The sequence below is a fragment of the Aptenodytes patagonicus genome, chromosome 32 (assembly GCF_965638725.1).
Source record: "Aptenodytes patagonicus chromosome 32, bAptPat1.pri.cur, whole genome shotgun sequence".
Classification (NCBI taxonomy): Eukaryota; Metazoa; Chordata; class Aves; order Sphenisciformes; family Spheniscidae; genus Aptenodytes; species Aptenodytes patagonicus.
Genome location: NC_134980.1, coordinates 47,762 through 73,827, shown reverse-complemented (window position 1 = coordinate 73,827; position 26,066 = coordinate 47,762). Strand labels below are relative to the sequence as shown.

At 64.3% G+C, this 26,066-nt stretch overlaps 1 protein-coding gene across 4 annotated transcripts; it reads left to right on the top strand.

Annotated features, from left to right (window-relative positions):
- Positions 1-200: 200 nt before the first annotated feature.
- ACTN4 (actinin alpha 4) lies at positions 201-24,979 on the top strand. 4 transcript variants are annotated; one of them, XM_076360896.1, is made up of 22 exons: positions 201-384; positions 10,979-11,093; positions 11,400-11,519; positions 14,133-14,219; positions 14,333-14,420; positions 14,817-14,895; positions 15,084-15,165; positions 16,100-16,185; positions 18,241-18,333; positions 18,458-18,688; positions 19,093-19,240; positions 19,750-19,900; positions 20,627-20,735; positions 20,850-20,990; positions 21,215-21,397; positions 21,698-21,832; positions 22,220-22,399; positions 22,741-22,887; positions 23,335-23,415; positions 23,762-23,827; positions 24,189-24,347; positions 24,509-24,979. In XM_076360896.1, exons 1-22 carry the CDS (start codon positions 244-246, stop codon positions 24,665-24,667), a joined length of 2,781 nt encoding a protein of 926 aa, XP_076217011.1. In that variant the 5' UTR covers positions 201-243; the 3' UTR covers positions 24,668-24,979. The 4 variants fall into 4 exon arrangements, with proteins under 4 accessions (XP_076217011.1, XP_076217009.1, XP_076217013.1 ...); XM_076360894.1 differs by lacking the exon at positions 16,100-16,185 and adding an exon at positions 15,522-15,607; XM_076360898.1 differs by lacking the exon at positions 23,762-23,827.
- The last annotated feature ends 1,087 nt before the right edge of the window (positions 24,980-26,066 follow it).

The window sequence follows — 26,066 nt, the reverse complement described above, 5'->3', positions numbered from 1 at the left end:
GGGGGCGTGGCCGCCGATATGAATATTAAGGAGGGCTCCGGCCCCTTCGCGCTTATTGAGGGGCGGCGCATGCGCGGTGGCGGGGAGAGCGCGGCGGGCGGGGCGCGGAGGTACGGGGGGGCGGGGCGCGCATGCGCGCGCGGCGGTGGGCGTGCCCCCGGGCGTGGCGGGCGGCGCATGCGCAGCGGCGGGGGCGCAGAGCCGGGCGGCGCGGCAGGAGCGGAGCGGAGCGATCGCAGCGCCATGGTGGATTACCACAGCGCCGGGCAGCCCTACTCCTACGGCGGCAACGGGCCCGGCCCCAACGGTGACTACATGGCCCAGGAGGACGACTGGGACCGCGACCTCCTCCTCGATCCCGCCTGGGAGAAGCAGCAGCGCAAGGTGGGCCCGGGGCGGGGGGTCTGAGGGGGGCCCCGAGGGCTCACGGCCTGGGACGGGGGGGGGGGTCGTCTGAGGGGGCCCCTGAGGAGTCAGGGCCTGGGGGGGGGGGGGTCGTCTGAGAGGACACCTGAGGAGTGAGGGCCTGGGGGGGGGGGGGGGTCGTCTGAGGGGGCCCCCGAGGAGTCAGGGCCTGGGGGGGGGGGGGGGTCGTCTGAGGGGGCCCCCGAGGGAGTCAGGGCCTGGGGGGGGGGTGGGGGTCGTCTGAGGGGGCCCCCCGAGGAGTCAGGGCCTGGGGGGGGGGGGGGGGTCGTCTGAGGGGGCCCCCGAGGGCTCAGGGCCTGGGGGGGGGGGGGGGGTGTGCTGTGGGGACCCCTGAGGTGTCAGGGCTTGGGGGGGGTGGCTGTGGGGCCCAAGGGAGCCCCTGAGGGCCCAGGGCCTGGGGGGGTGTCTGAGGGGACCCCTGAAAGCTCAGGGCCTGGGGGGGGACTGTGGGGCCTGAGGGGACCCCTGAGGGCTCAGGGCCTGGGCGGGGGTCTCAGGGGGTCCCTGAGGGCTCAGGGCCTGGGGGGGGGGTCTGAGGGGACCCCTGAGGGCTCAATGCCTGGGTGGGGGTCTCAGGGGACCCCTGAGGGCCCAGGGCCTGGGGGGGGGGTCTGAGGGGACCCCTGAGGGCCCAGGGCCTGGGGGGGGTCTGAGGGGACCCCTGAAGGGTCAGGGCCTGTGGGGGGGGCCCGTGGGGATAGATGAGGGGTTGTGGGGGGACTCTCTGAGGTGAAGCAGGCGCTGGAGGCCCCGAGGGGAGCCGGGGGGAGCCCCTGAGGAGAGGGCGGTGGGCCTGGAGAGAGGCCCTGGGGAAGGAGAGCGGTGTAGGGGGGGGCCTGGGGAGCGGAGGGCCCTGGAGGGGCCCTTCCCCGGGGGGCGTGGGCCCTGTGGCCTGGGTGCCGCAGACCCTGCGGTAGGAAATAAGGGCACTGGGGGGGGGGGCTCTGAGAGGAGGGGAGCGACGGGGGGGGGGGGCTGTGGGGAAGGAGGGGGGTGACGGGGACAGGGGATGCTCGGGGGGAGCCACCCCGAGGAGACACCCGGGGGTGCTGGGGAGGGGTGACGGGGTCCTGGGGCACTGGGGGGCGCGTGGGGCCGGGTGAGGGGGAAGACCTTTGGGGGACCCCGGGGGGCTGCGCTTTGGGGGGCTGGCACGGGCAGCCCGGCACAAAGCCTGGCTCTGAGGGTCTCTCTGGGGTGGTGCCGCCCCGGGGCGAGGGTCCCGGGGTGGGGGGCTGTGGAGAAAACAGCCTTCCCCCCACGCCCGGCTTCGGAAAAATCCCCCGTCCCCCTCTCCGGTGGGCAGCTTCGGCCGGAGCGTGGGCCGCGGGGCGGCCGGAGGAGCGAGACCCCGCCGGAGCCGGGGCGTAAAAGCGTGCGGGGAGCAGGATCCGCTCCCTGGGACAGGAATGGGGAAATAAGGGAGAGGATGAAAGGGCACTGGGGGAGAGGCGGCGGCGGGGAGGGGCAGGTCGAAAGGCGCCGCAGGGAGAGGGCGACGCTCCCGGCACGCTCAGCGCCTCGCTGGGGGTCTCGGCGAGACGGGGCTGGGGGGGGGGGGTTCACCCGCCCCGCACCCAAACGCTGGGACCCTCCGGTCTGCGCCGGGCATCGTGGCGCGGCAAAGCCCGCTCGCCGCGGCAGGGACGGGACCCTTCCCTCCGGCAAGCGCCGGGAGCTCTGGCCTGCCGCCGCCTTCCTCCTGGTTAATAATTGGAGACCGTTTGCAGGAAGGCAGCGAGGTGGCTGTCTGCTGTTTGTGTTTAATTGCCTTAATTGCGGGTTATTTAGGAGGGAGCGGGGTTCGCCGAGGGCGTTTCAGACCCCGCAGGCGGAGGAGCCGGCCGAGGGGGAACGTGGCCGGCCGAAGGGCAGAGCCGCCCCCCACCCCGCCCCGGGCTGGGAGGAGCGGCGTGGGTCGCCGCGCCGGTGCGGACACCTGTATAAACTCAGAAATGCGAACGCTGGGTTTCTGTTGCCATAGTTACGCTGGGTTGTTTTTTTTTTTTTTAAAAAAAAAAAAAGAAAACCAAAACATCACAGCTAAACGGCATAATTTTTGGCGAAGGAAGCGCGTGCCAGGCCTCCTCCTCCTCCTCCCTGGAGCGGTGCTGCGGCCAGCCCCAACCCGCCGCTTCCCAGCGAGTCTGGGGCCATAACGTACTTTTTTTTTTTTTTGCTGTCGGCCTCGGTTTTAACGAGCTTTTGGGTCTGTTGGTGCTAAACGCCCGGAGTTTCCCCGCGGCGGGGCTGGACGCCGTGGCCGTTGGGGGTCCGGAGGAGCCGGGGCTGAGCTGCCGCCGGGTTTCCCTGCCTCACGTGGAGAAGGAGACACAATATTTAGAGAGGGTTTTGGCCGACGCGCGGCTCGGTAGAACTGTCGCGGAGCTGTTTAGTCTCGGGGCCGGGGGGGGGGGGGTGAATCGCGCCGTGGCTCGCAGCCCGAGCTGCCGAGCGCGGGTGAGCCGGCACGCCGGCAGATGGATGAGGTTCACGAGCGCTGGACTCGAAGCCAGTGGTTATAAATTCCAGCTGGTTCAAAGGCAAGGCCTCGTCGGCTTCGGGCGGAGGGCTGGCTAATTAGCAGGCTGCAACCCCCCCACACACACACCTCGCCCCGATTCGGCACCCGGCCCGTCGGAAGCGTTTCCCGGGTCTGGCCGTCCCCCTCTCCGTCCTCCCCTTCTCCGTCCGCAGCCGGCGGTGAGTTCGCCTCCGCAGCGGCTCTTCGTCTTCTCCTCCTCGGGCGAGGGGACGGGCGCGGACGTGCTGCCCGGGGTGGAAAACCGCCTGCGACTCCAGGAATTTGGGGATCCGGCTTCCCCGTACATCCCGGCTTCCCCGAAGGCGAGGATGAGGCTCGAAGTCAGTCCTGATCCTCACAGGAGGAAGAGACGGCGTTGGAAACGGTTCCTCTGCGGGTGTCGGAAGGACCAGCGCGCTCGTCTTCAAGCTAATTACTTCTTTTGGAGCGGTTTTGTGTCTTTTTGATCTTGGGGAGGGGTGGGGGGGAAGCTGCCGGCATGCCGAACATCCCGCTCGGCCGGGGCTGGCTTTGGAGAGGGAAGGAGGCGGCGAGCTTCAAGCCTCGGATCCCTTAAACGTCTGCTGCGCTGAAACGGACACGACCGAGGCCTCGTCCCCTCCCTCGCGGCGGGAAAGGCAGCCGGGGCGGAAGGACGGGGACGTTCCCGCTCGGAGCGTGCCGGTGCGGAGCCATCCCAACGGCTGCGGTTTTGCTGCTGGTATGTGTCCAGTCCCTGGGGTTTCTCCTCTGGAATCTCAGCTATGTGGCTTGAACAGCGGGACACGATCTGCTAGCGTCCGTCCTTCCCGGCGTCCGTCCGTCCTTCCCGGCATCGGCAAACACGCCGGGGCAAAAAAAAAAAAAAAAAAAAGGGGAATCGGTGCCGGCGCGCGGCCTTAAACAGAGGTGCGCGCTCCCGGCTTCCGATGCTGGCGGTACTGGAAAAATAACTCGGCGAAAATACAGCGTCCTTGAGGGTCATTGGGGCGATAACGAGCCCGCGGGGCGATAACGAGCGCGGTTCGGGAGGCGCTCGTCCCGCGGGGCGAACGCCTGCTTCTCGCAGCATCGTCTCGTGCGTCCCTCGTTTAATTGTACCCGCCGCAGGTTCGTCGGATCCGGGCTGCCCCGTGCTGCTTAACGACCTTCGGCCCGTTAACGGGGCCGGGCCGAGGGCTGGGGCTGGCGCCTTGCCCGCCATGGGGACGAGCGGCGAGGAGCGGCGGAAAGGGTCGCCTGTGGCTTCGCCTCGGGCTCCCCCTTCGCCTCCCCCGAGAGCGCGGACGTGGTGGAGGAGCGGCCGCTTCTCCGCTGCCCGCTGGATTCTTGGTTTCTCTCCAAAGACAAAACATCTGGCCCCGAGAGCCCTCCACCACCTCCTCGGAAAACATCCTCGGCATCCTCGGCTCCCTCCGGCTCCTGCACGGCGGCTTTCGGGCCCGTGCCCGGAGCGGGATTCGCCTTTAAACCCTCCTTTGGAGGAAGACGCTCTCTGCGTCCCCGCTTTCCTCGCCCTCGGCCCGTCGCTGGTGTTTTCCCGGCGTCGGAGGCGTGGAAAAGCCCCCCACCACCCACCCCGCGTTGCCTTCGCCCCCAGTTTTTTTTTTGACGTGGGCGAGCTCGTACGTAAAACTCCCGCGGCGATTCCCGGTGCGATGGTATAAAGGTGCTCGTCCCGATGGCTGGGGCCGGGCACGTTTTTCTCCCGCGCTTAAGCCCCTTTCGGGCTCCCTGGCTCTCTTTTTTTTTTTAAAAATAATCCACCTACTTAATCCCGCTGAGGCAATTTTTCAATCCCAAGTTGTATCCTTGACGGCAGATTACTTACCTGGCCGTGGTGGCGGCACGTTAATGCCTGTTTAATGACGCAGACCCGCTGGGCAGGAGCCCCGGTTACGCAAAGAGCCGGGGAAACGCTCCGGCAGGGCTTTCCGCCGCGCCCAAACACGACGGCTCTTCCTAACGAGGAGGACTCGACGACCGGGGATCGGGAAACGAGGATTTTTCGCGCCCCGTGCTCCTCCTCGGCGCCCCTCTGGCAGTGCCAGGACGAGGGCTGCCGGTCGGTGGTATAAACGGGCGTTAATTCCTCCGTCTGGCCCTTTGGCTTGGTAACCTCTCTCTGCTTTTTTCCCTTTTTCTTTTTTCCCCCCCTTTTCTTTTGGCGTGTTTGCAGCCCGCGTCGGAGCCTCTCCTCCCACCTCGGGCAGGGTAACGGCAGCGCCTGGTTTTCGGGGAGGAAACCGGTGGATACAGCGAAGCCGGACCCGGCCGCGCCGGAGAGGACAGAGAAATTACCTGTCGTTTCCCGTGATCTAACGGACCGAGCTCTTCCAGGAGCTTATATTTAGCCCTAGAAACGCACCGCTGGAAAAACCTCCCGTAAAGCTCGTGCGTGCCGAATATTTGGACGTGCCGAATATTTGGACGTGCCGAATATTTGGACGTGCCGAACTCCCGGCTGAGCCGGGCCGGAGCCGCTGCACGGCAGGCAACGCCCGGCTCGAGGTGTGCCGGCTCTCGGCGCGGAGCTCCTCATCCTCGCAGGAATGCGGGTGCGCCCGCCGGCCCTGACTCACCTGCACCCTTATCTCCCCTAAAAACGGAGGCGCCGGAGCCGACGGCATCGCCCTGGCTCGGACCCAGCCCCGGAGCAAGAGGAATTTCGCCTCTTTACCGTGTGTTCCGTCCCCCCGTGTGTGTCCCCCCCCACCCCCCGGCCCAGACCCTCAAAAATCGGAGCGGCCTCCGGGCTGCGGCACGCCGGACCCCGGCGAGGGTTTGCCGCGGGGGGCCGTGCCTCCCCCGGCTGCTTCCTGCCGCCGTCCTCCTCCGAGTTAGCTGCTTTCTCCCCAAACGGTTGAGCCGACAGCCTAATAAGGGAAAAGAATGAGGAGAATCTCCATGGTCCGGCCTCCCCCCGGCCCGTCCGGTAGCAGCAAATTAGAAAGAACAAAAAAAAAAAAAACCCAAAAACAAACAAAAAAAAAAACCAACCCGACCCACGACGAGGGAAATGACGAGCGACTGGAGACGCCCGGCGAGTCGCGAGCAAACCCGGGCTGTGCCGGGCCGGTGGCTGCCCGCCCGTGTCCCGGCGTTTCGGGATGCGACGGCGGTGTCACCGCCCGAAAGGCAAAGCCCGGCGGTGGCGGCCGGGCCGGTAACGACGCCCTTCTAACGAAGGCAGGACCAAGGAGGGGAGACGTTGCTCCTCGGCATCCCTTTTCTCCCCATCCAGAGAGAAAATCCTCGTTTCTCCTGATTTTTTTTTTTTTTGGTAATTTTTTCCCCCCCCTCCGCTTGAGCACCGGGGCTGCCGCTCCTCCTAGGAAAAGCGGCTTCAGCGTCGAGCTGAGCCGTTAGAGACGGTAATTAGCCGTCCCGCTAATTGCCAGCCAAGGCTGGGGCTGATACAGACGGGTCCCTCGGCCGCCTTCCTGACGCGTTGGGAAATGCCTGTTTCTTCTCCCGGAGCTTTGTTTTGGTCTCCGCGACGTCTCGAGAGCAGGCCGATAACCCGGGGCGCAGGAACGATTTCCTGCCCTAACGAGCTTCCCCTTGGCGGCCCTAACGAAGGGGAGGCGGCGCGGCCGAAGCGGTGGCTCTGCCCCAGTACGTTGGGTTCTGCCGGACCCCCCCCGACCCCCCGTTACCCACCCGAGCCCTTGGGGACCCGCTGCCCCTTTCCACGCACGTGGCTGCGTTCGGGCCGGCCGTGCTTATTCCCGGGCTGGATGGTTTTTGGATAGTTTGGGGTTTTTTTGTTTTTGTTTTTTTTTGCTTAAAACCTTGGAAATGAGACCAAAAGCGCCCGGCCGCTTGCGAGGGGTCTCGTTGCAACCCCGCTCCAGAGGAACCGGCGGCGATACCGGGCTCATCGCTCCGCGGTCGCCTCGATCGAGGTCCCTCTCGCCGGGGAAAGCGCTCGCGGGCGAGAAGACGCTATTTTAAAATTTAAAAAAAAAAAAAAAGTTATTCCAGTAGACTTCTAAATAAAGATGCTTTTTTTTTTTTTTCCTTTTTTTTTTTTCCTTTTTTTTTTTAGGACAGATTATTGTCGGTGGTGACCTAATGGAAAAATACCGATAGGGTTCTGCCCATAAATTTCCCCGAGTAAACAAACAAAGCCTGTGCCACGGCCCCCGAAGGACAGCGGAGAGGATTTCGGTCAGGTTTTCGAGTCGGTCTAAAGTCCGCGTTGGTATTTGCCTTAAAAGGAAGGGAGGCTGCAAAAATCCGCCGGGATCGTTTCCGTCTGCGCCGGGCAGAGCCGATGCTGCCCGGTGGCGCTTGCGGGCTGACAGGTGAAAAATAAAAGCCCCCCACCCCTCCCCGGCAAGCAGCCCCCCATCGGCAGCCCCCCCCCCCCCCGCCCGGCGTCCCGCTGGCGCGACCGGCACGGCGACGGCTTTTCGAAGCCGAATTTGGCTTGTGTGGAAAGACGGGCTCAGATGAACCCCTCTCCCCACTCCCACCCCCTACCCCGAAAGCCCCCCAGATTTGGGGGGGGTGTGGGGGGGGGGGGAAGGCGAGGCGGGTTTCGCCGGGCGCGCTCCTCCCTTCCCCTGTTTTCTCAAGGTTTCCAGGCGTTGCGTAAAATTGGAGGGAAACCGTCGGGTTTTCGGTGGGGTTGAGGGGAGGTCTCCCCCCCGCCGAGGGGGGGGTTGGCTCGGGCTCGGCGCCCGGGGAAGGTGCGGGGCCACCTATTCCTCCCCGACAAAGGCGGCTTTGATACAATGCCTGGAAAGCGTTTCTCCAGCGCCTCCGTGGGAAGGAAATTCCAGAAGCATGTGTGGAATCTCCTTTTTTAGTAACTTTTATTCGTAACACATTGCTGCGGGAAAGCTGCTCGTTACCCGCCCGCCGGTCCTTAGGCCGGCTTCGTTAGGCTTGGCTCATCTCGGCCGGCTAGGCTCGCCTCCGTCCCGAGGCTGCCGGATGCAGCGGGACGCCCTCACCCGAACCGCTTTTTGGGCTCGATTTGATGGGGTTTTAGCTAACGGGCTCCGAGCATCTCAGCGCTGGCCTGCTTGGGGGGGGGGGGGGGGGCGGGGTAAAAGCTTCGGCTCCGGGGGTGCCGCCGGGTACCCCTGGTTGGGAGAGGGGGGACGCGGGGGGAGAGCGAGGGCTCAGCTCGGCAAACAGCACCCGACTCGGTGCCGCGGCTGCCCGGTAGCCGTAGGAAAAGAAATTCGCGGGACCTGGAACAGATCTGTCATCTTTTGAGGAAACGAGCTTCTGGGGAGGTTTTGGGAGAGCTCGAAGGCTTTTTATTGCTTTCTGCGACTATTTTTAACTCCTCGGCTGTTTCCATAGTGTTTCGGAAACAAGGACGGGCTGCCTGCACCGGTTTTCGGCGCCGCCGCAGCGATGGGGGGGGGGGGGGGGGGACGGGGACGACGACACCTCGGCCGGGGCTGCGGATGAGCCCGGGGGCTGCGGCGCGTCGGCTCGGCACGCCGGGCGGCTTCAAAAAAGCCCCGGGGAAGCCGCGTGCCGAAAGGCAGCCGTCCCCGTGGCCGGCCGTGACGGCTCCTCGGCCGGCAGCGGCAGCCTGATATGTATCACGCAGCGGCTCGGCCCCGGCGCCGCACGGTTTAATGCTTTTTTACGCAGAGCAGCATCCTCGCAAAACCGGAGCCGTACGAGCGAGCGCCTCGACGGGGCTGAATCACTCCAAATGTAAAGTGGAAAAATTCCTTCGGAGGTGGAGTTTTGTTCCTGTTTTTACGCTCGGTTTGGCGGTGTTGGGTTTTGTTTTTTTTTTTCAGCAGCTGCGTACGGGTGGGTTTTGCCACGCCGGGCGTGATTCAGCTCTTGACTCGCCTTTTCCACGTGCCGGGGCTCGCTTCGCAGCTGGTCTCTCCGTCGAGTTTCCCCCAGCTGGCATCGCGGCGAGCTCCGGCGAGCTCGCCTGGTTCGGCGACAACACCCGGACACGCCTGGCAGAGGCATGCAGCGGCGTGTGACGGCTGTCATTGCTGAGCGGTTGTTCAGGGACGTCTGACAGGCGCGAGGTCCTGATAAGCAGCCCGGGAACACCCTCGCCGGCTGGGGATTTACCTCTCTCCTGCCCTTATACGGCCATCTCCGCTCTCCTTGCCGCCGGGATGCCGAGGTCGCCACGCCGCCGGCCCCGGGGCAAGTCAGAGAGGCGACCTAGCGCGCGTGAAATGCCAAACCGTAAGGTCCCGGGGTAGGAAAGGTGACTTTTTCCGAGCCACCGGGCTGCCTGGCACGCGCTCGGTGCCGTGGGGCGGCTTCTCTGCGGTGAAGGTGAGCTCGCCCAGGCTGCCCCGGTCTCTCCGCCGGGACGTGGGCTGCAAAAACGGCTTTAGCAAACAGAGCCGCCGCGTTTCCCCCGTGAAGGTGACCCCGCGTTCCTCTTTAAGGTCAATCCTGGCGTGTTTGTATTTCTGACGCCGCGAAGCCGACGTCCGGCTCGGGTGGGAAGCGGGCACGGATCCTGCGGCGTTCGGCTGTGTGGACACGGCACCGCGGCGGCCAGGGGGTGTTTCTTCTCCGAAAAACCTGCCCTAAAAGCAGATATTGGGGTGGAGCGAGCCCTGCTCCTCAAACCGCCGGCTTCGGGGGTCTCCGTGCCGGAGGGGCTCGGAGCCGCCTCCGGATTTGGTTCCCGGCCTGGTCTGGGTTTAACCGAAACCCGGCTTAGCACGATCGTTGCCGCCTGACCCCTTTGCAGCCGGCGGTGCTGCTCCCGAGCCGGGGAGGGGGCGAAACCGCTTCCCCCTGGTCCTGGTGGGATGAATGGCTCGTTAAAAGCTGTCACTGCAGCATTCCCCGGCCGTGAGCTCACCGCAGCCCAGGAGCCTGCCTCGAACAATGCTCCCCGTTCAACCGCCCGGCCGTGCCGCGGCGGCAAGGAGGCGGCGGGGGGGAACCCGGGTCACCCTCCCCGAGCCGGCGACGGGCCCATCCGAAACCGAATCGTGGCCAGTGGGTTCGCAACCATCTTGGACCGCGGGCGGGGGGGAGGAGAGCGGGGAGCGTAAACTTTCCCGGCGTAAACTTTTGCCGCTTGGGTTAACGGTGGTTTATTTCCCCCACCCCGAGCACGGCTGCTCCGCGGAGCCGAGGGGCCGGCAGCTACGAGCGCGAATCCGGAGCCTGAGCGCGGATTCAGGCCGTGATTCGGCAGGGCTCACGGCTCCGGGCGGAGCAGCGGGAAATAACCTGCTTCGGTGCATCATTACCCGGGGCCGGGGTCTGCAGGGGAGCCCCGGCTGCAAACCGGGAGCGCTGGGAGCCGGCAGCACCTTTAACGCACGCAAATGCCCGCTCCCCTTCGGGGAATAAGGCCCCGCGCCCGGGGGAGTCCGAGACGCATCCCAAAGCCTCGGCGCAGGAATCTGCTCTGTTTGCAGTTCGGCGTCTTGACCTTCGCCAGCCGCTGCCAGCAAATATTTGCTGCCGAGCGTCCGAGGAAGGGGGGACGGAGCGGAAAAACCTCTCCCCTCGCTGGCAAAGGCGTTACTGCAAACCCTCCCGGGGCTCGCGGGGCGTGGGTGGGCAGGGCTGGCTGCCCGTTTTGCAAGGCAGCTGCCAGCCGGGACATCCTTCCTCCTGCTGTGCTTTGGCGGAGCCCGGAAGCTTTCGTGGGGCGAATCCCCCCCGCGGGTCTCCGCAGCGAGCGGCCCGCCGGAAAGAAAGCGGAGCCGGGGATCCGCCGGTGCCGCGGGGTGGCTTTTGTTCCCGGCAGACGTCACGGCGTGCCGGCGGGGTCCCCCTTTCCCTGTTTATTCTGCAAAACAACGCGCTAAAACTTTAGTCCCGGGGTTTGACAACAGCGCGGGGGAGAGGCGGGCTCGGGGCGAGCGGTTGGAGATGGGGACAAGCAGGGCCAGCCCGGGGGGACGCGGTGAGTACGGCCCCCGAAAAAACCGGGGGGGGGGGGGGTGTCGGTGCATGGGTTCACGGCGAGGTGGGGCGGAGAGGGGGTGGCTTCTCCGGAGCTCGGCGGTCCCCGGTCTGACCGTCCTCCTCCCTGCCTTCTCCTCGCAGACGTTCACGGCTTGGTGCAACTCCCACCTGCGGAAGGCTGGCACGCAGATAGAGAACATCGACGAGGATTTCCGCGACGGCCTCAAGCTCATGCTGCTTCTGGAGGTGATTTCAGGTCGGTCCCCGCGCCGTATTTTTGCCGGGCAGGACGTGTTGGTGCGGCCTCCCGTCCCTCCTACCCGTCACCGTCGACGTCCCGTGTACCCGCGCTATTCGTAATGCGCGGAAGAGTCCCTGCGAGCTTTATAAAGCCGCGTTTGGGGACGGTGGTGGGGTCTTAATTTTTCTTTGGATGTGCAAATATACCTCAAAGGAAGTCTTTTGTCCCGTGGCCTCGCCTCTAAACGCTCGTCCTCCTCGATGTTCTTTCGCTATTAACCTTAAACAAAAAGCTTGAACCCCGCTGGCTTCTCCTTTCCAGGGGAACGATTGCCAAAGCCGGAGCGGGGAAAAATGAGAGTGCATAAAATCAACAACGTGAACAAAGCCCTCGATTTCATCGCCAGCAAAGGCGTCAAGCTGGTCTCTATAGGAGCTGAAGGTGAGTCTGGACGTCTCGGTGGCCCAATCCAGGCCACGCTGCGTAGCGGGAAGGCTTGCCGGCCGGCACCGGCTCCTCCGTGTCACCGCCGGCTCCTCCGTGTCACCGCGACCCGCGGTCTCTGCCCGCTGCCCCGCAGCGTGACGCCGTGAGCTGGTGCGGGGGCCCGGCGCTGGCACCCCAACGACGTGCCGACCACGCCTGCCTGCAGTTTGCCTGACTTACGGCGGCGGGCACGGCGGGGCTGGTGTTTTCAGGGCGGTATTACACGCCCCCGGCAGCGGGTGAGTCACGGCGCTTGGGCGGCGTACCCAGCTCGCCGCGGAGGTGTCGGCGTGGGTTTATCGCTGCGGCCGCTGACCGGTCCGCGGTTGAGTCAGCTGGGAGGCGCCGACGGTCTCGCCGCCGCGGGGGGAGTCCCTGCATGCGGTCCGGGAAGTGCCAGGCGAGCGCCGCTCGCTGCATTGGAGCTCGGGGATTAAGGGCGGCTCAGTCTCCCTCTCCAAGGTCAATGCCATTTCAGGGAAGCCGTTGCGCAACGTGGTTTTGCCGGACTCGTCAGAAAAGCGTGTCTCCCTCCAGCCCGCGCCCCAAGCCCGGACGAAGCGAGGCTTGCTAGGCAAGGCGTGAACTCCCCCTCTCCTGCGGCGAGCCCCGGGCAGGCTGCGGGAGCCACCCCAGGGTGTTTCGGTTGATTTTCAGCCTGCGGGCAGGGAGGTTTGGCGATGGGTTGAAGATTCGGCTTCCTCCAGGGCTCATCGCGCGGGTACCTGCTGCGGCCTTGACCGATTGCCGTCGGCGATGGGGTCAAAAAAAAAAAAAAAAAAAAAAAAATCTCCAGAAAAGCCAAATATTTGCATCTGCGCTGTTCCAAGTCGTTCTGCCCGCTGTTCCCTGTGAGCCTCGCCCAGTGTTCGTACTGGCAGGAGAAGTGTTATGGTTTCAAAAACAAAATTCCTCCCATTAGATGAGGATCTCTGATTTTCCTCAGTCGCGGGGTTCGCCGGGGCCGGGCCAGCTCGCCCGGCCCTGCCCCAGCTGGTGTCGATTTGGGTCCGTCCCCACGAAAAACAACCTGGTCAAACGGAGCAGAAAACAACTTCACTTCGGTTTTTCTCCGGTCGCAAACGAAGCGGAGCGTGTCCTTTGCCTTGGGGAACGGCCTCGGCGTCGCCTTTGCACCGAACACGTGGACGTCGAAGGGTTCGCCTTGCAAACGGCCGGCTTGACGCGGGAGAGGACGCGGCGCCGTTGCGTTCCTGCGAGCCGGGAGCCTGCCAGCTAAAGAGAAGCGGGTTCGACGCCGGATTTAATTCCCCCTCCACCTTGCTCGGAGGTCTCCGTGCTCCTCCCCGGGGCTGGGGGAGAGGATTTCCCGGTCCGCGCAGCGGCCGGGACCGCTCGCCTTCGGATTTACTCGCCGCTGACGAAGCCCGAGGGCTGCCCCGGAGCTTCGGGGCGGTTTTTGCGGGGGACGGGGCCCCGTTTGGCAGCGGCTCACCTTGCAGAGCCAGTTTTTGAATAGGCTGGAAGACCGCGGCTCGCTCCGAGGTTACATCTTTGAAGTCTTGTCGGCTGGCGTCGCTTGCCTGCTGGGGAAGACTGCCTGTTCCCGAAACCGGTGCGTGTTCCAACTGGTGCCGCATTAAAACACAAGATGCGAGGGTGTGGTGGTGGTTACAACAGCCGTTTATCCACCAAAGTCTCCCACGCGTCAGCTGAACGGTCACTGCAGGAAACTGCTCCTTCAGTATCTTGACCTAATCCCTCAACCTCCCCCCCCCCAAAACAAGCGCTTGGGTTGCTCAGGGGATGAGAAATGTCGCATCTGCTTGTTCAAGGAGATACCTTCCAGCCTCCCCGGCCAGGGTGGGAGCCCGAGCTCCTCGGGAACCGTGGTTCGGTTCTCCTCGGTGGTCAAACGAGCTGTCCCATCAGCTGGGGACGCGGCGGGTCACCGTCCGGACCTGCCGAAAATGCGACCGGCACGAGGTCCGGCAGAGGCGGAGCTGGGCATTAACATCACGAAACTGGGTTTGGAAACTGGGTTTATTCTGGAGGACGCCTGCTCTGGTTCTGGACTTACTTGGTCACGAAAGACGCAGGGCGAGGATCCGACGTATCGTGGGCGAAGAGCGAGCTGCGCGTTCAGGATCGTCTCGTAGCTTCCGACGTACCAGACGAACGCGCGCAGCGAAACCGAAGCGTGGGGCGGGTTGGGTGGCGAGCCCGAATCTGGGCTCCGGGGTGCTGCTCCGGCAGCTCCTGCCTGTCCCTCCGCCCCCGAAGGCAAAGCGGGGAACTGGGGGGGGAAGGAGCTGCTCGTGCTGCCTGCCTGCTTGCCGCTGGCATTCGCGGGCGTCCTGCTCTCCTGCAGACGCCGTGAGCTCCCGGCCTGTCCTTGCGAGCTGCGAAGCAATCGGGTGTCTCTCTGGATGTGCTCGCGGGGCAGCCCTAGCGTTCGGCTTCCCGATGAGGCGCTGGAGAGCCGCAGACCTTCCCCGCTGGCTCCCTGCTCCCGCACCCCTTGGAATTACGCTGTAGGTGGGAAGGGACGTCGGCTGCCTCCGGCCGCGGGGAGCTGAACGTCCGTTTTTTCCCTTTGGCTTTCAGAGATCGTCGATGGCAACGCGAAGATGACGCTGGGCATGATCTGGACCATTATCCTCCGATTTGCCATTCAGGACATCTCGGTGGAAGGTAAGGGGCCAAGGATACGTGCGCCGCAGGCGGCATCGCACGCCGAATCCCCTCTCCGGTCCTGCGGGCAAGGCTGCTCCGGCTGGTTCGTGAGCTGCCGTGTCCCTTTGCAGAGACCTCGGCGAAGGAGGGCTTGCTGCTGTGGTGTCAGAGGAAGACGGCTCCCTACAAGAACGTCAACGTGCAGAACTTCCACATCAGGTAGCCCTCCTCGGCGGCCGCCTCGGCTCCGAGAGCCGCCCCTTCACGCGCTTGCGGGAGGCGTTAGTGCCGCTCCCCTGGGCTTCGAGGCTCCTCTGAAATACTCGGTGGCGAAGCTTTCGGCACGGCTGGAAGGGGAAAACGCAGCTCCTGCTGTTTTGTTTTGTTTTGTTTTGTTTTTCTGCGGTTACGCCTGAAATATCTGCCCCTTCTCCGGGCTGCCTTTCCAGGAGGGGTTTTCCAGGGTCTGAGGAAGACGCGCGGTTCGTCTTGGCCCTTCTACTGTAAATTAGTGAATCGGGGAGGGGTGGACGAGGGGGATGGCGGGGGACCCCTCTGTGTGAATTTAAGCCCCGTGCTGGCGCGGGGATCTCACTCTCCCCTCTTCTCTTGCAGCTGGAAGGACGGTCTTGCTTTCAATGCCTTGATCCACAGACACAGACCGGAGCTCATCGAATACGACAAACTCCGAAAGGTAAAACTCGGCGGCAGCACAGTCTCTTCCCTGCTGCTTTTCTCCTCTAAAAACCGAGCTTTGAGCTGGCGGAGAAGCGTGGCTGTCCCGTCCGTCCGTCCGTCTGCTTAACTGCCTCAGCAAGGCGTCGGTGCTCCCCGCAGCCCTCGGACACCAGCCCTCTTCAGTAGCTCGTCTCCTCTCTCTAGGACGACCCCGTGACGAATCTGAACAACGCCTTCGAGGTGGCGGAGAAGTACCTGGACATCCCCAAGATGCTGGATGCAGAGGGTAAGCTCGCCGGGTGCTTCGAGCTGTAACGCGCCGCCGAAGGGTGACGCCGTCCGTGTGCCGTAAACGTCCAGGTCCTTGACGGAAGATCCGCTCCTTCGGGCGCCAAGGAAGCGTGCCGGCGGCCAGCCTCGCCCGGAGCTGGGGAGGGGGGTGGTTTAGCATCGGGGGACTGTATTTAACAACGCGCTTCTGCCCGTACAGGTGTATTTATCTGGCTTTTAAGAGCTGCTTGTTGGTGGGATTCCAGCCTAAAGAGGAGCTGGCTCCTAGGCAGAGCGTGGAGAGCGAGCCTGGCTCGCGCCAGAGGCGGCGAACGTCCCCCTCTCAGTCTGACCCTTGTTGTTCACTTGCAGACATTGTCAACACAGCTCGCCCCGACGAGAAAGCCATCATGACCTATGTGTCGAGCTTCTACCATGCCTTTTCTGGGGCTCAGAAGGTACCGGAGGCGGCTGTGTCCATCTTGCTGTAACATTTCCGACTGCAGCATCCTACACTCACGCGACTTCTCTTTCAGATGGCCGTTTTGTCTCTTGTTGACTTGGGAACCAGACCTCAGCTCGCTCACATGGGTTTAAAAAAAAGCTGCTCGGCTTCCCCAGATCTGTCTGTAAATGCGATGCCAGCGCAGCTGGGCCAAGGGGCTGGCAGAGCACCAGCCCGGCACTAACCTGGGGCGGAAAGGAGCTTCCTGGAGCTGCCCCGTGAGGCTTGGGAGCTCAGCTCTATCTCGAAACGAAGCCTCAGCACTTTGCAAGAGGCTGAGCTATTAAGCAGGGCAAGCGTAGCAGCAAAAATAACCCCGTCGGCCAGCCCTGGTCTGGATCCCAGGCCCCAGCAAGCGCTTGTTCCCCTCCGCTGCATGCCCGAGGGGGGTTGAGGATTCCTGTGCCGCTTCTTCACCCTCTCTCCTCCCTTTCTCTCTGCGCAGATATTGTAGGCACTCTCAGGCCCGATGAGAAGGCCATCATGACATACGTTTCCTGCTTCTACCACGCTTTCTCGGGTGCTCAGAAGGTGAGCTTTGCCGGGTGGAGCTGCGCGCTTGGGTCGAGCCGCTACTAACATCGGACCTTCGGTCTCCCGAGGGTTGTTGCGCTGCTGCACGGCTTCTGGAAACGTAAAAACGGGGCCGGCTTTAGCTCCGCTTCACTCGGGAGAAGGGCAAAGCGTAAGCCCCTGGCCGGGAGGAGAGCCGGGCTGGCTCCTGCGCTGGAGAAGTCTTTCCAGGCTTAGCGCAGCTGGGCTTTTGTCACCGTACGGGGCAGGAGGTAACCTGGGTAAACCAAGAAGAGCCCGAGTCCCGGCTTTGCACCACGACCTGGGTTTCTGAGGCATCCCTTCGGCACAGTCCGGGCTTGCGAGAGCTCGAGGCAACGTCTTAAATCAGCTTTACCCGAGGGCTTGGGGAGAGGGGGGCCGGTGTTCCCTCCAGCCCAGTCTGAGACCTTCGTTAGGGAGACTCGTTAGACCAGCGCTCGGAGCCAGGCGTGAAATCTGTCGTCGTGTCGGGGCGCTGCCTGTCACCGTGGGGTGCCTGGGGAGGGCTCCTGCCCTACCTCCCCGCTTGGCGCCGTCGCTCAGCTGCCCTTTCCTTTCCTTCCTTCCTAAACGCCTCGCGTTAGACCCAAAGCGGGGGTGGCTGGCAGCGCAGCCTGTGCATCTAAGAGGCATCGCTGTTTCGGGCAGATCAGCAGTTACCGTTTTGTGCTAGTCGGAGGGATTGGGGAAATAAATGAGCCTTTTGGTGGCTGGGAAAGCCGTCGGCGTGCCAAGAGCTGGGGCAGAGCCTGAGCCTCAGCTTGTGCGGGAGCAACCCGGGTCTTGATCCGCGCGGCCGAATTGTGGTCAGAGCCCCCCGCCCCGAGCGTGGCCGGCGCCGAGCTCTCGAGGACGGCTGCCCCTCGGCACGGGCGGCTGCGGGATGGTTAACGAAGGTCGGGGTTAATTAGCTGGCTGCGTGAACCCCCCTGCAGCAGCAGCCTGCGTCTGGAAGGCTGCAAATCCCAGCCTGGCCGGTGGTTTTTATTCTTGCTGGTCCGCTCCCGGCCGGCATGCCCTCCTCGTCAGCTGGCCTCGATTGCCTCCGGGAACATGTGCTGTTTTCTTCTGCGCCGAGCTCGGAGGCGGCAGCGCCCGGCTTCGGCGGGGAGCGTGGCTAACGCGGTTAAGCCGCACCCGGGGCAGCGGGAGGAGCAGCCCGGTGCCGCGTCCCGTCTCCCTCCTGCCTTTTCCTTGGGTTTCAGGCCTCCGATGCCTAGCTTTTCTCTTTTTATTTATTTATTTTACTTTTCCCCCGTGGCGACTCGTTTTTCCTCTTCCCCATCCTTCTGTAGACCCTCTCCACTATTTCTGTTGATGTCTGGCTTTCAACTCCTCTTCTTGGACTCTTTCTGTGCTGCCTACCAAGGTACTCGATCCCCCAGGCTTATCTTTTCTGCCTCCTCCTCACCCTCCCAGCCAGTGTAGAGAGGATCTGCCTTCATGGAAGAGCAGAAGACCGAAGGATGGTGCTTAGAGATGGGTAAAAAAAAAGAAAAAAGAGGAGCAGCCTGGATGTGACGGGCTTTCTCCTGCTCCGTGCAAAGCAGCGCCAGACCCCGGCAGGGCAGCGCGCCTCCGGACAGAGAGCAGGGAAGGAAAAACACCGGGGCAGCGCGGGTCTTGCTCGTGATGGTGGCCACGCTCGGCGTGGCCGCGCGCTTCGGGGCTCCGGCACTCGAAAGCCGAGTCTGCCTCGTCCGCGAAGCCGTTGGTAAGGTTTGACCTGCGATGCTCGTGCGGAGGTGGCGATGCTGGAGCTGAGCTGGAAGTCACCCGCGAGGGTCTCGGGGAACCCGGCTTTCCGCAGCCTCGAGGCCAGGCTGCGTCTCCCCTGCGCGGTGCCCGGAGATCCCCCCCCCCACCCAGCCGGGCTGCCGGAGGGGGATGCTGGGCAGCTCCCAAATCCCCCAGGCTGGTCGGAGCGCTGCTCCGGCAGAACGGGTCCGGTTGGAACGGGGACGTGCGGGTTGGGGCGCCGCAGCCTTCCGCGGCTCTGAATCCCTCCTCGTGCTACTCTTTCCCCTCCAGGCCGAGACCGCGGCGAACCGCATCTGCAAAGTGCTGGCCGTCAACCAGGAGAACGAGCACCTGATGGAAGACTACGAGAAACTCGCTTCCGACGTAAGCCACCCGGCCGCCCCGTCACCGGCGGGGTTGGGGGGATGCGGTCCCCCTAAAACTGGCCTCCCTCTGCCGCTCCCCGCCTCCCGCCCATCAAATCCCGTTCCCCCCCACACACACACAGCTGCTGGAGTGGATCAAGCGCACCATCCCTTGGCTGGAGGACCGCAGCCCGCAGAAGACCATACAGGAGATGCAGCAGAAGCTGGAAGACTTCCGCGACTACCGGCGCGTCCACAAGCCCCCCAAAGTGCAGGAGAAATGCCAGCTGGAGATCAACTTCAACACCCTGCAGACGAAGCTCCGGCTGAGCAACAGACCTGCTTTCATGCCCTCCGAGGGGAAGATGGTCTCGGTGAGCAGCTCCTCGAGCATCCTGCGCCGGGGCTGGGGGGGGGGTGGTTAGAGCTGGGAGATCCCGGGGTGGGAAGGGGTACCCACGCTGATGGGGTCCCACCCGTTCCTAAGGCCGCGGTTGAGAGCAGCGGAGCTGGAGCTGCTCCCCTGTGCTCCCAGAGGGGTTTTGGGGGTGGATTCCTCTTCAGCTTCTCCCAAAACCTGGGCTGATGTAAGACGGGGCTCCCAAAGCGGCCAAAACGGTCTCAGAGGGGCGCGTGCCTCCGTTGGCATCGGCGTGGGGAGGAGGGGACCTGCTGCCGGCGGCGGTGGACAGGTGATGAGGAGGAGGTGGGGGAGAAGAGCAGCCGTTGCCCACCCCGGCCAGCCCCCTGAGCCCGAGGCCCTCTGCCCTCTCCCCAGGACATCAATAACGGCTGGCAGCACTTGGAGCAAGCCGAGAAGGGCTACGAGGAATGGCTGCTGAACGAGATCAGGCGGCTGGAGCGGCTCGACCACCTGGCTGAGAAGTTCAGGCAGAAGGCCTCCATCCACGAGGCCTGGACCGAAGGTAGTAGGCTGGGGGGGGGCACCTTTCGGAGGCGGGGGGCCGGGGGAGGTCTTGGGTCCATCAAAGGCGGGTCACCCTGACGGCGACGAAGCCCTTGGAAAGCAGCTCGGCCCTTTTAAAATCCGCAAGCCGCCCTGCTCCTCCAGGAGCAGGAGGGACTGTCCGCGCCGTGGACCGCAGCAGCGGGGCCGACGTGGCGGCGAGCCGCTGGTGCGAGCGACCGGGGTCCCTGTCCCTGAGCTGGTGCTGCTCTCGGGGGGGGGGGGGCAGCAGACCCCTGGCAGCACGTCTCAGAGAGGCTCTTCATTGTTTCAGGGTTTCTGGATGCCTGTGAGCTTGGGCAGGGGGGGGGAAGGCTGTTCGTTTGGGTCCGTCTTTCGAGGGGATGCCGGCCGGGTGGCCTCCTCCAAGCCGGAGGACTCGCCACGGTGCCTCTCCCAGCGCGTACGGAGGGGGACAAAGTGTCAGCCCCGCCGGGGAGGTGACGGCCCTCGCTCCCCTGTCCCTAGGCAAGGAGGCCATGCTGAAGCAGAAGGACTACGAAACCGCCACCCTGTCGGACATCAAAGCCCTCATCAGGAAGCACGAAGCCTTCGAGAGCGACCTGGCGGCGCACCAGGACCGCGTGGAGCAGATCGCGGCTATCGCGCAGGAGCTCAAGTACGTCGGCGCGCCCCGGGGCGCGCTGCGCCTCGGCCCCTTCCTCCCCTGCTCTCTGCGAAACCCTTCGTATCAGGGGGGTCTCCCGGCAAAACCCGGGCCGCGGCTCACCTCCGAGCGCTGCGCCGGCGGCTGCCTCCTCCGCACAGTGCCCCTATTGTTCTGCCCGTCCCTTCCCCCTCCTGTTTTCTCCGCTGCTAGAATACGGTTATTGTAAGGCAGCCCGGGCAGCCCGGCTCTTTTTTTTTTTTCCCAAGTCAGATAAACTTGCACACAATTAGTACACTGAAAGCCAAAGGCAGGGCGAAGCCATGAATGGAGCCCTTATTCCAGCGGCTCGAGTCGCCGACAACCGGGAAACAGGGACACGCGGCTCGGGAGCATGGAAAACGCCGCGGCGAGGAGCCAGGCGGGGGCCGGGGAGGCGCGGCGGCTCAGGCGGGAGCCGGTCTTGTGCGCGCTTGGGCTTTCAACGAGCCCCGGCGCCGCCGTCGGCAGAGCTCGCCCCGCTCGCCGCCTCGGCGGGGGGCTCCGAAAGCTGCTGGAAGGGCCGCTCGTAGCCGAGCGCGTCCCTGCCTCGGGATGCGGCCGGCCGCGAGATGGAGCAGGGCGGGAGCGACGTGGGGGAGCTTAGCCCGTCCCGAAGCGGCTCTCTTGGTCCCTTCCAGCCCCCACCTCTGTGCCCCCCGTATCCTCACCCCGCTGCGTTTCTTCCCCCTGCTAAAGCGAGCTGGATTACTACGACTCGCCCAGCGTGAACGCTCGGTGCCAGAAGATCTGCGACCAGTGGGATGTTCTGGGTTCCTTGACCCACAGCAGGAGAGAGGCTCTCGAGGTAAGCGCAGCCCGTCTCCTTGCTGGCTCCCTGCCCCGGGTGGGGACGGAGGGGACAGGGCCGCCGTGGGGGGGTGGGTTCCTCCGCTCCTAACTCGCTCCCGGCCACGTGCAGAAAACAGAGAAGCAGCTGGAAACGATCGACGAGCTGCACCTGGAGTACGCGAAGAGGGCGGCCCCCTTCAACAACTGGATGGAGAGCGCCATGGAAGACCTTCAGGACATGTTCATCGTCCACACCATCGAGGAGATCGAGGTAGGAGGCCGCGGGAGGAGAGGTGCGAAGGCTCTGTAGCCTTCAGCTTTCTGCAGAGACGCTTGTCTCCTGTTTTGAGATGGCTTCTCGGCCATTTTTCATGCCAGCTCTGGGCTCTGCAAGATCCAGGGAGCTTCTCCTGGGGGGAAGGATGAGCTGGTATCAAACCGCTCTCAAAGCAGCTGCCCAAACCTGACCCCCGGCTCTAACCCGGCCCCTTGCAGGGACTCATCGCTGCTCACGACCAGTTCAAGTCCACCCTGCCCGACGCCGACAAGGAGCGCGAGGCCATCCTGGGCATCCAGAGGGAAGCACAGCGGATCGCGGACTTCAACAGCATCAAGCTCTCTGGGAACAACCCCTACACCTCCGTCACCCCGCAGATCATCAACTCCAAGTGGGAACGGGTAAGTGCCTCCTCCAGCGTCCGCACCACGCGTAGCCCAAGCGCCCGCGAGGCCGTCTGTTAGCGTGCCAGCGGATAATCGCGAAGGGTTCCTCTGTGGGGCTGTAGCTCCTGCTCCCTCCGCAGCCGGCTGCTCCACAAGCTCCTTCCCGTTGTGCCTGGAGCGCCGTGGGTTTCACGGCCGTGCCTTTCCGCAGCCGCCTTTCCCAAATACCTCGGTCCCCACAGCCCTGGCAAAGGTTTGTCCCCGGCTGCCACGTGCGCCCGTGGGTCTTCCAGCACCGTCCCGTTCTCCTCGCAGGTCCAGCAGCTGGTGCCGAAGAGGGACCATGCCTTGCTCGACGAGCAGAGCAAGCAGCAATCCAACGAGCATTTACGCCGGCAGTTCGCCAGCCAGGCCAACATCGTGGGGCCCTGGATCCAGACCAAGATGGAGGTGAGGGCTCGGTCGGCGCCCGAGGGGCGGCTGGCGGTGGTTATCCCGGCGGCCGGCGGGCTCCACCGGAGCGGGAGTGCCATCTGCCGTCCAGAGGGCTGGGGAAGGCAGAGCCGCAGCCCTGGGACCTCTCTTTGGAGTGAGAGCTGCCCTGCGTCTGCGTTGCCCCGACTCCAGAAAGGAACGGAAAGCCATGAATCCGTTGATAAAATCAGCCCGGTGCAGCCCGGGGCTCGTGCTGGTGCTTCCTAGCACCCGTCAGCGCCTCGCGTCAGCCACGGGCGGGCGGCTGGGTCCGTTCAGAGCTCATGGCGTCGCTCCTCGCGTGCCCGACCCTGACCCGGCCCCGCTGGGCTGGTTTCCCCCCCCCCCCCTCCCCGCCTCCAGGAGATCGGGCGCATCTCCATCGAGATGAACGGCACGCTGGAGGACCAGCTCAACCACCTCAAGCAATACGAGCAGAGCATCGTGGACTACAAACCCAACATCGACCTGCTGGAGCAGCAGCACCAGCTCATTCAGGAGGCGCTGATCTTCGACAACAAGCACACCAACTACACCATGGAGGTGGGTGCCCTTCGCCCGCCCGGACTCGGGGATCGCGAAGGGAGAGGTTTTGGCCCTTCCTGGTAGAGCTGAGCCAGCCTTCGGCGCTCTCCTCCGGGCGTCGGGGTGCGCCCGGAGGATTCGGTGACACCCAGAGGTGCTCTGTCCCTTCTTTGCAAAGCCCGGGCTCGGGAGCCGGGGCGCTGGGGGTATCACCGGTAGCTGTTTCCCCACCCAGTGACCCCTGCTTCCCTGACGGCCTTAAGCAAGAGCCGACGTCAAATGGCGGCGTGCCTCAGCTCGGCAAGCCGGGTGTCCCTTCCCCGAGACCCTCACCGCACCTCTTTCCCCCCCCCCGCCAGCACATCCGCGTGGGCTGGGAGCAGCTCCTCACCACCATCGCCCGCACCATCAACGAGGTGGAGAACCAGATCCTCACCCGCGACGCCAAGGGCATCAGCCAGGAGCAGATGCAGGAGTTCAGGGCCTCCTTCAACCACTTCGACAAGGTACCGGGGGACCTCGAGCGCGCCGGGGCGGTGCTGCCGCTGGGCTGCCGAAACCTGCCTTCGCGTCTCGGCTGTCGGCACCTCCTTGGGGGGGGGGGAGGGGGGGGGGGCGTGCGCAGAGGGGGCTGACGCGCCGGCCCTCGTCGTCGTCCCCCAAAGCCGCTGCTGCTCTTTCAGAGGAGCAAGACCCACGGGGTGATTTCCCCCGCCCCGGTGCCGGGACGCAGCCCCCTCGGGGAGCGCAGCCCCCCTCGGGGAGCGCAGCCCCGGGACGTGGCGGAGGCTTTCAGCCTCCTCTGGGCAGCAAAGCCAGCGTGCGTTCCGCTAACAGCGTGTCTTCCACCCCCCCACCCCCCCCCCGGTGCGTGTCTCCGGCCCCCGTTCCCCCCGCCTCGCCTCCGCTGTCGTCCGACGGCCGGCGCGGCTCCCCCCCGTGCTGCGACGCAGGACCACGGCGGTGCCCTGGGACCGGAGGAGTTCAAAGCCTGCCTCATCAGCTTGGGATACGACGTGGAGAATGACCGACAGGTACCCAGCCTCGCTGCCCCGCGGCCAGGGACGCGATTCACCTCTCTCCTTTCTCTCTTCCTCCCCATCCTGTGGTCTTCCTCCCCCTCCTTCCACGCTCCTCCGCCCCACCGCCCGCGTCCGTGCTGGATTTCCCCTGCGACCTCCCTCCCCCATCCCTCCGCGGCACCCTGTCGACTGCCAAAACGCCTCCTTTAACTGAATCTCTGCCTCTCTCTCTCCTCCCTTCCTCCCTGCCCTCCTGGGTTTTCCTTCCTCTTCCTCTCCGTCTCTGCATGCGCTCTCCGTCTCTGCCCTCTGTGGCCGGCGCTCTCTCCTCTTCCTCCTCTTCACCCTCTCGGAGTAGAAGCGCACGGGAAGCATGGACACCGATGACTTCCGAGCTCTCCTTATCTCCACGGGATGCAGCCTGGTACGCTATCTGCTATTTCCCCCTTTTTTTTTTCCCCACCTTTTCCCCTTTCCCATCTTCTTTTCGTCGCTGCGAACCTCCGGGGCCGGCGCTCGCCGCGAGGCGGGGTGGGAGAGGGCTGGGGGCCAGAGGGGGCCGGTGCCGACGGCTGGGCACGACGCCGGGCGCCTCGTTCGTGCCGCAGCGATCCCCGAGGACTCGGGACGTTTCCTCCCCGCGCGGCTGAGACAGCGGAGGGGTCTCACGGTGGGCTCGGGCCAGTCCCGGCGAGCGAGGGGAATTAGGCACCGGTGGGTGAACGCCGGGGAGCCCGGCGAAGGTCCGGCACGCCCTCCTCTCACCGCGGTCCCCCTCCCTCCAGGGCGACGCCGAATTCAACCGGATAATGAGCGTCGTCGATCCCAACAACAGCGGGATCGTCACCTTCCAAGCCTTCATCGACTTCATGTCCCGGGAGACCACCGACACGGACACGGCTGACCAAGTCATCGCCTCCTTCAAAGTCCTGGCCGGGGACAAGGTGAGGCGCCGCGGGGCGGCTGGGAACCGCTCCCTGCGGATCGGGCGCGCGCCCGTGCCGCTTGGGAGCGGATTTGGGAAGGGTGACGGCCCCGGCACCCCGGGGCGGGGGTCCGGTCCACCCCAGATGCTCATCTCTTCCCCCCCCCCCCCCCGCCCCAGAACTACATCACGGCCGAGGAGCTGCGGCGAGAGCTGCCCCCCGACCAGGCGGAGTACTGCATCGCCCGCATGGCCCCCTACCAGGGCCCCGACGCCGTCCCCGGAGCCCTGGACTACAAGTCCTTCTCCACGGCGCTCTACGGCGAGAGCGACCTCTGAGCCCCGACGACGCCGCGGCGGCGGCGGCGGCGGCGGCACCAAGCGCTGGCGCTTCCCGGCAGGAGCCAAGCCCCCGTTGTTGGTTTAACTTTTTTCTTTTTTTTTTTTTTCTTTTTTTTTTTCTTTTTTCCCCGCGCTCTGCATCCACGCTCGCACACCGGCTCTCCCTCCGGCCGCGGGGTCTCCCCTCCCCGGGGAGCCCAGGGAGGGGGGGATCACAGAAAAAGCCGCGGCCGCCCCACCATCCGGTTACTGCCTGTTATACCGACCGCGTACCTATGCAATGATTTATTTCGGGGTTTTGTTTTGGTTTTTTTGGTTTGTTTTGGTTTTTTTTCCACTTTGCTCTGCAGGGAGGGCGGGCTGCCAGGCTGGGGGGGGGGCAGCGCGCAGGGTCGGGGTCCTGGGCGGGGGGGGGGGGGCGTCTCACCTTTTGGTCGCTTCGGGTTTCTCGGCAGGGGAGCGGGGAGCCTCGGCGCGCGCCCGGCAGCTCTGGCTCAGATGGTTATTTTTTTTAATATAAACCCCTTCTATTTTTTCAACTGACAACACGGGCCGGCCGCCGGCGTGTTGAAAGGGAGCCCCCCCCCCCCCCCCCACCTCCTGCCCTGCCTCTGCCCTCTCTTAATTTATGCCTCTCCGTAGCAGAAAATCCGAACGGGGTCTTTGCGGAGCCAGCGCCGGCCCCTCTGACCCGGCTCGGGGCCGGGGGGTCTCGCCCCAGCGCAGCCCCCTCCCCGGCACGTCCCTCCAACCTTGGAGCAGGTTTTTCTGAGGACCAAAAATTTAGGGGGAAGGAAAAAAAAGGAAAAAAAAAAAAAAAAAAAAAAAAAAGGCGAGAAAAAAAGGAGGAAAAAAAAAAAAAAAGCCTGATCTTTTAAAATTTAAATGAAATCCAGAAGGTTCCTATTTACTTTATTAACTTACGGATTTATTATATAAATATATATTCACCTAGCAGCATATATTACCGGTTTTCTTTGTCATGTAATTAAAATATTGCTGATAACTGTTAACGACGGAGACCGCACCGTTCCTCACCGCTGTCGTCCCTCCTGTCCTGGGCCGGGGGCCCCCCCACGGCCGGGACCCCGGGGGCCGGGCCTGCCGCCGGCTTCACCCGCCTCTGCTCGACTGTTCGGAGGATCCTGGGGCACGGGACAATAAAAGGTGTCAGATTTTTAAGGGCGATGAGGTGCATCTTTCTCCGTCTGGGGTGGCTCTGCCCCGGGGGGGGGGGGGGGGGCCGGCCCCAAAATTGCAGGAATTTGGCTCAAAAGCCCTTGGGAAGCGGGAGCCTCCCGGCGAGGTTTCTGCGCTGGGGGTTTTTTTGCAGGTTGTAGCTGAAACGGAGCGAAAAGCCCCGGCCAGCGGGTCCGGAGGGGCTGGGGCTGCTGAG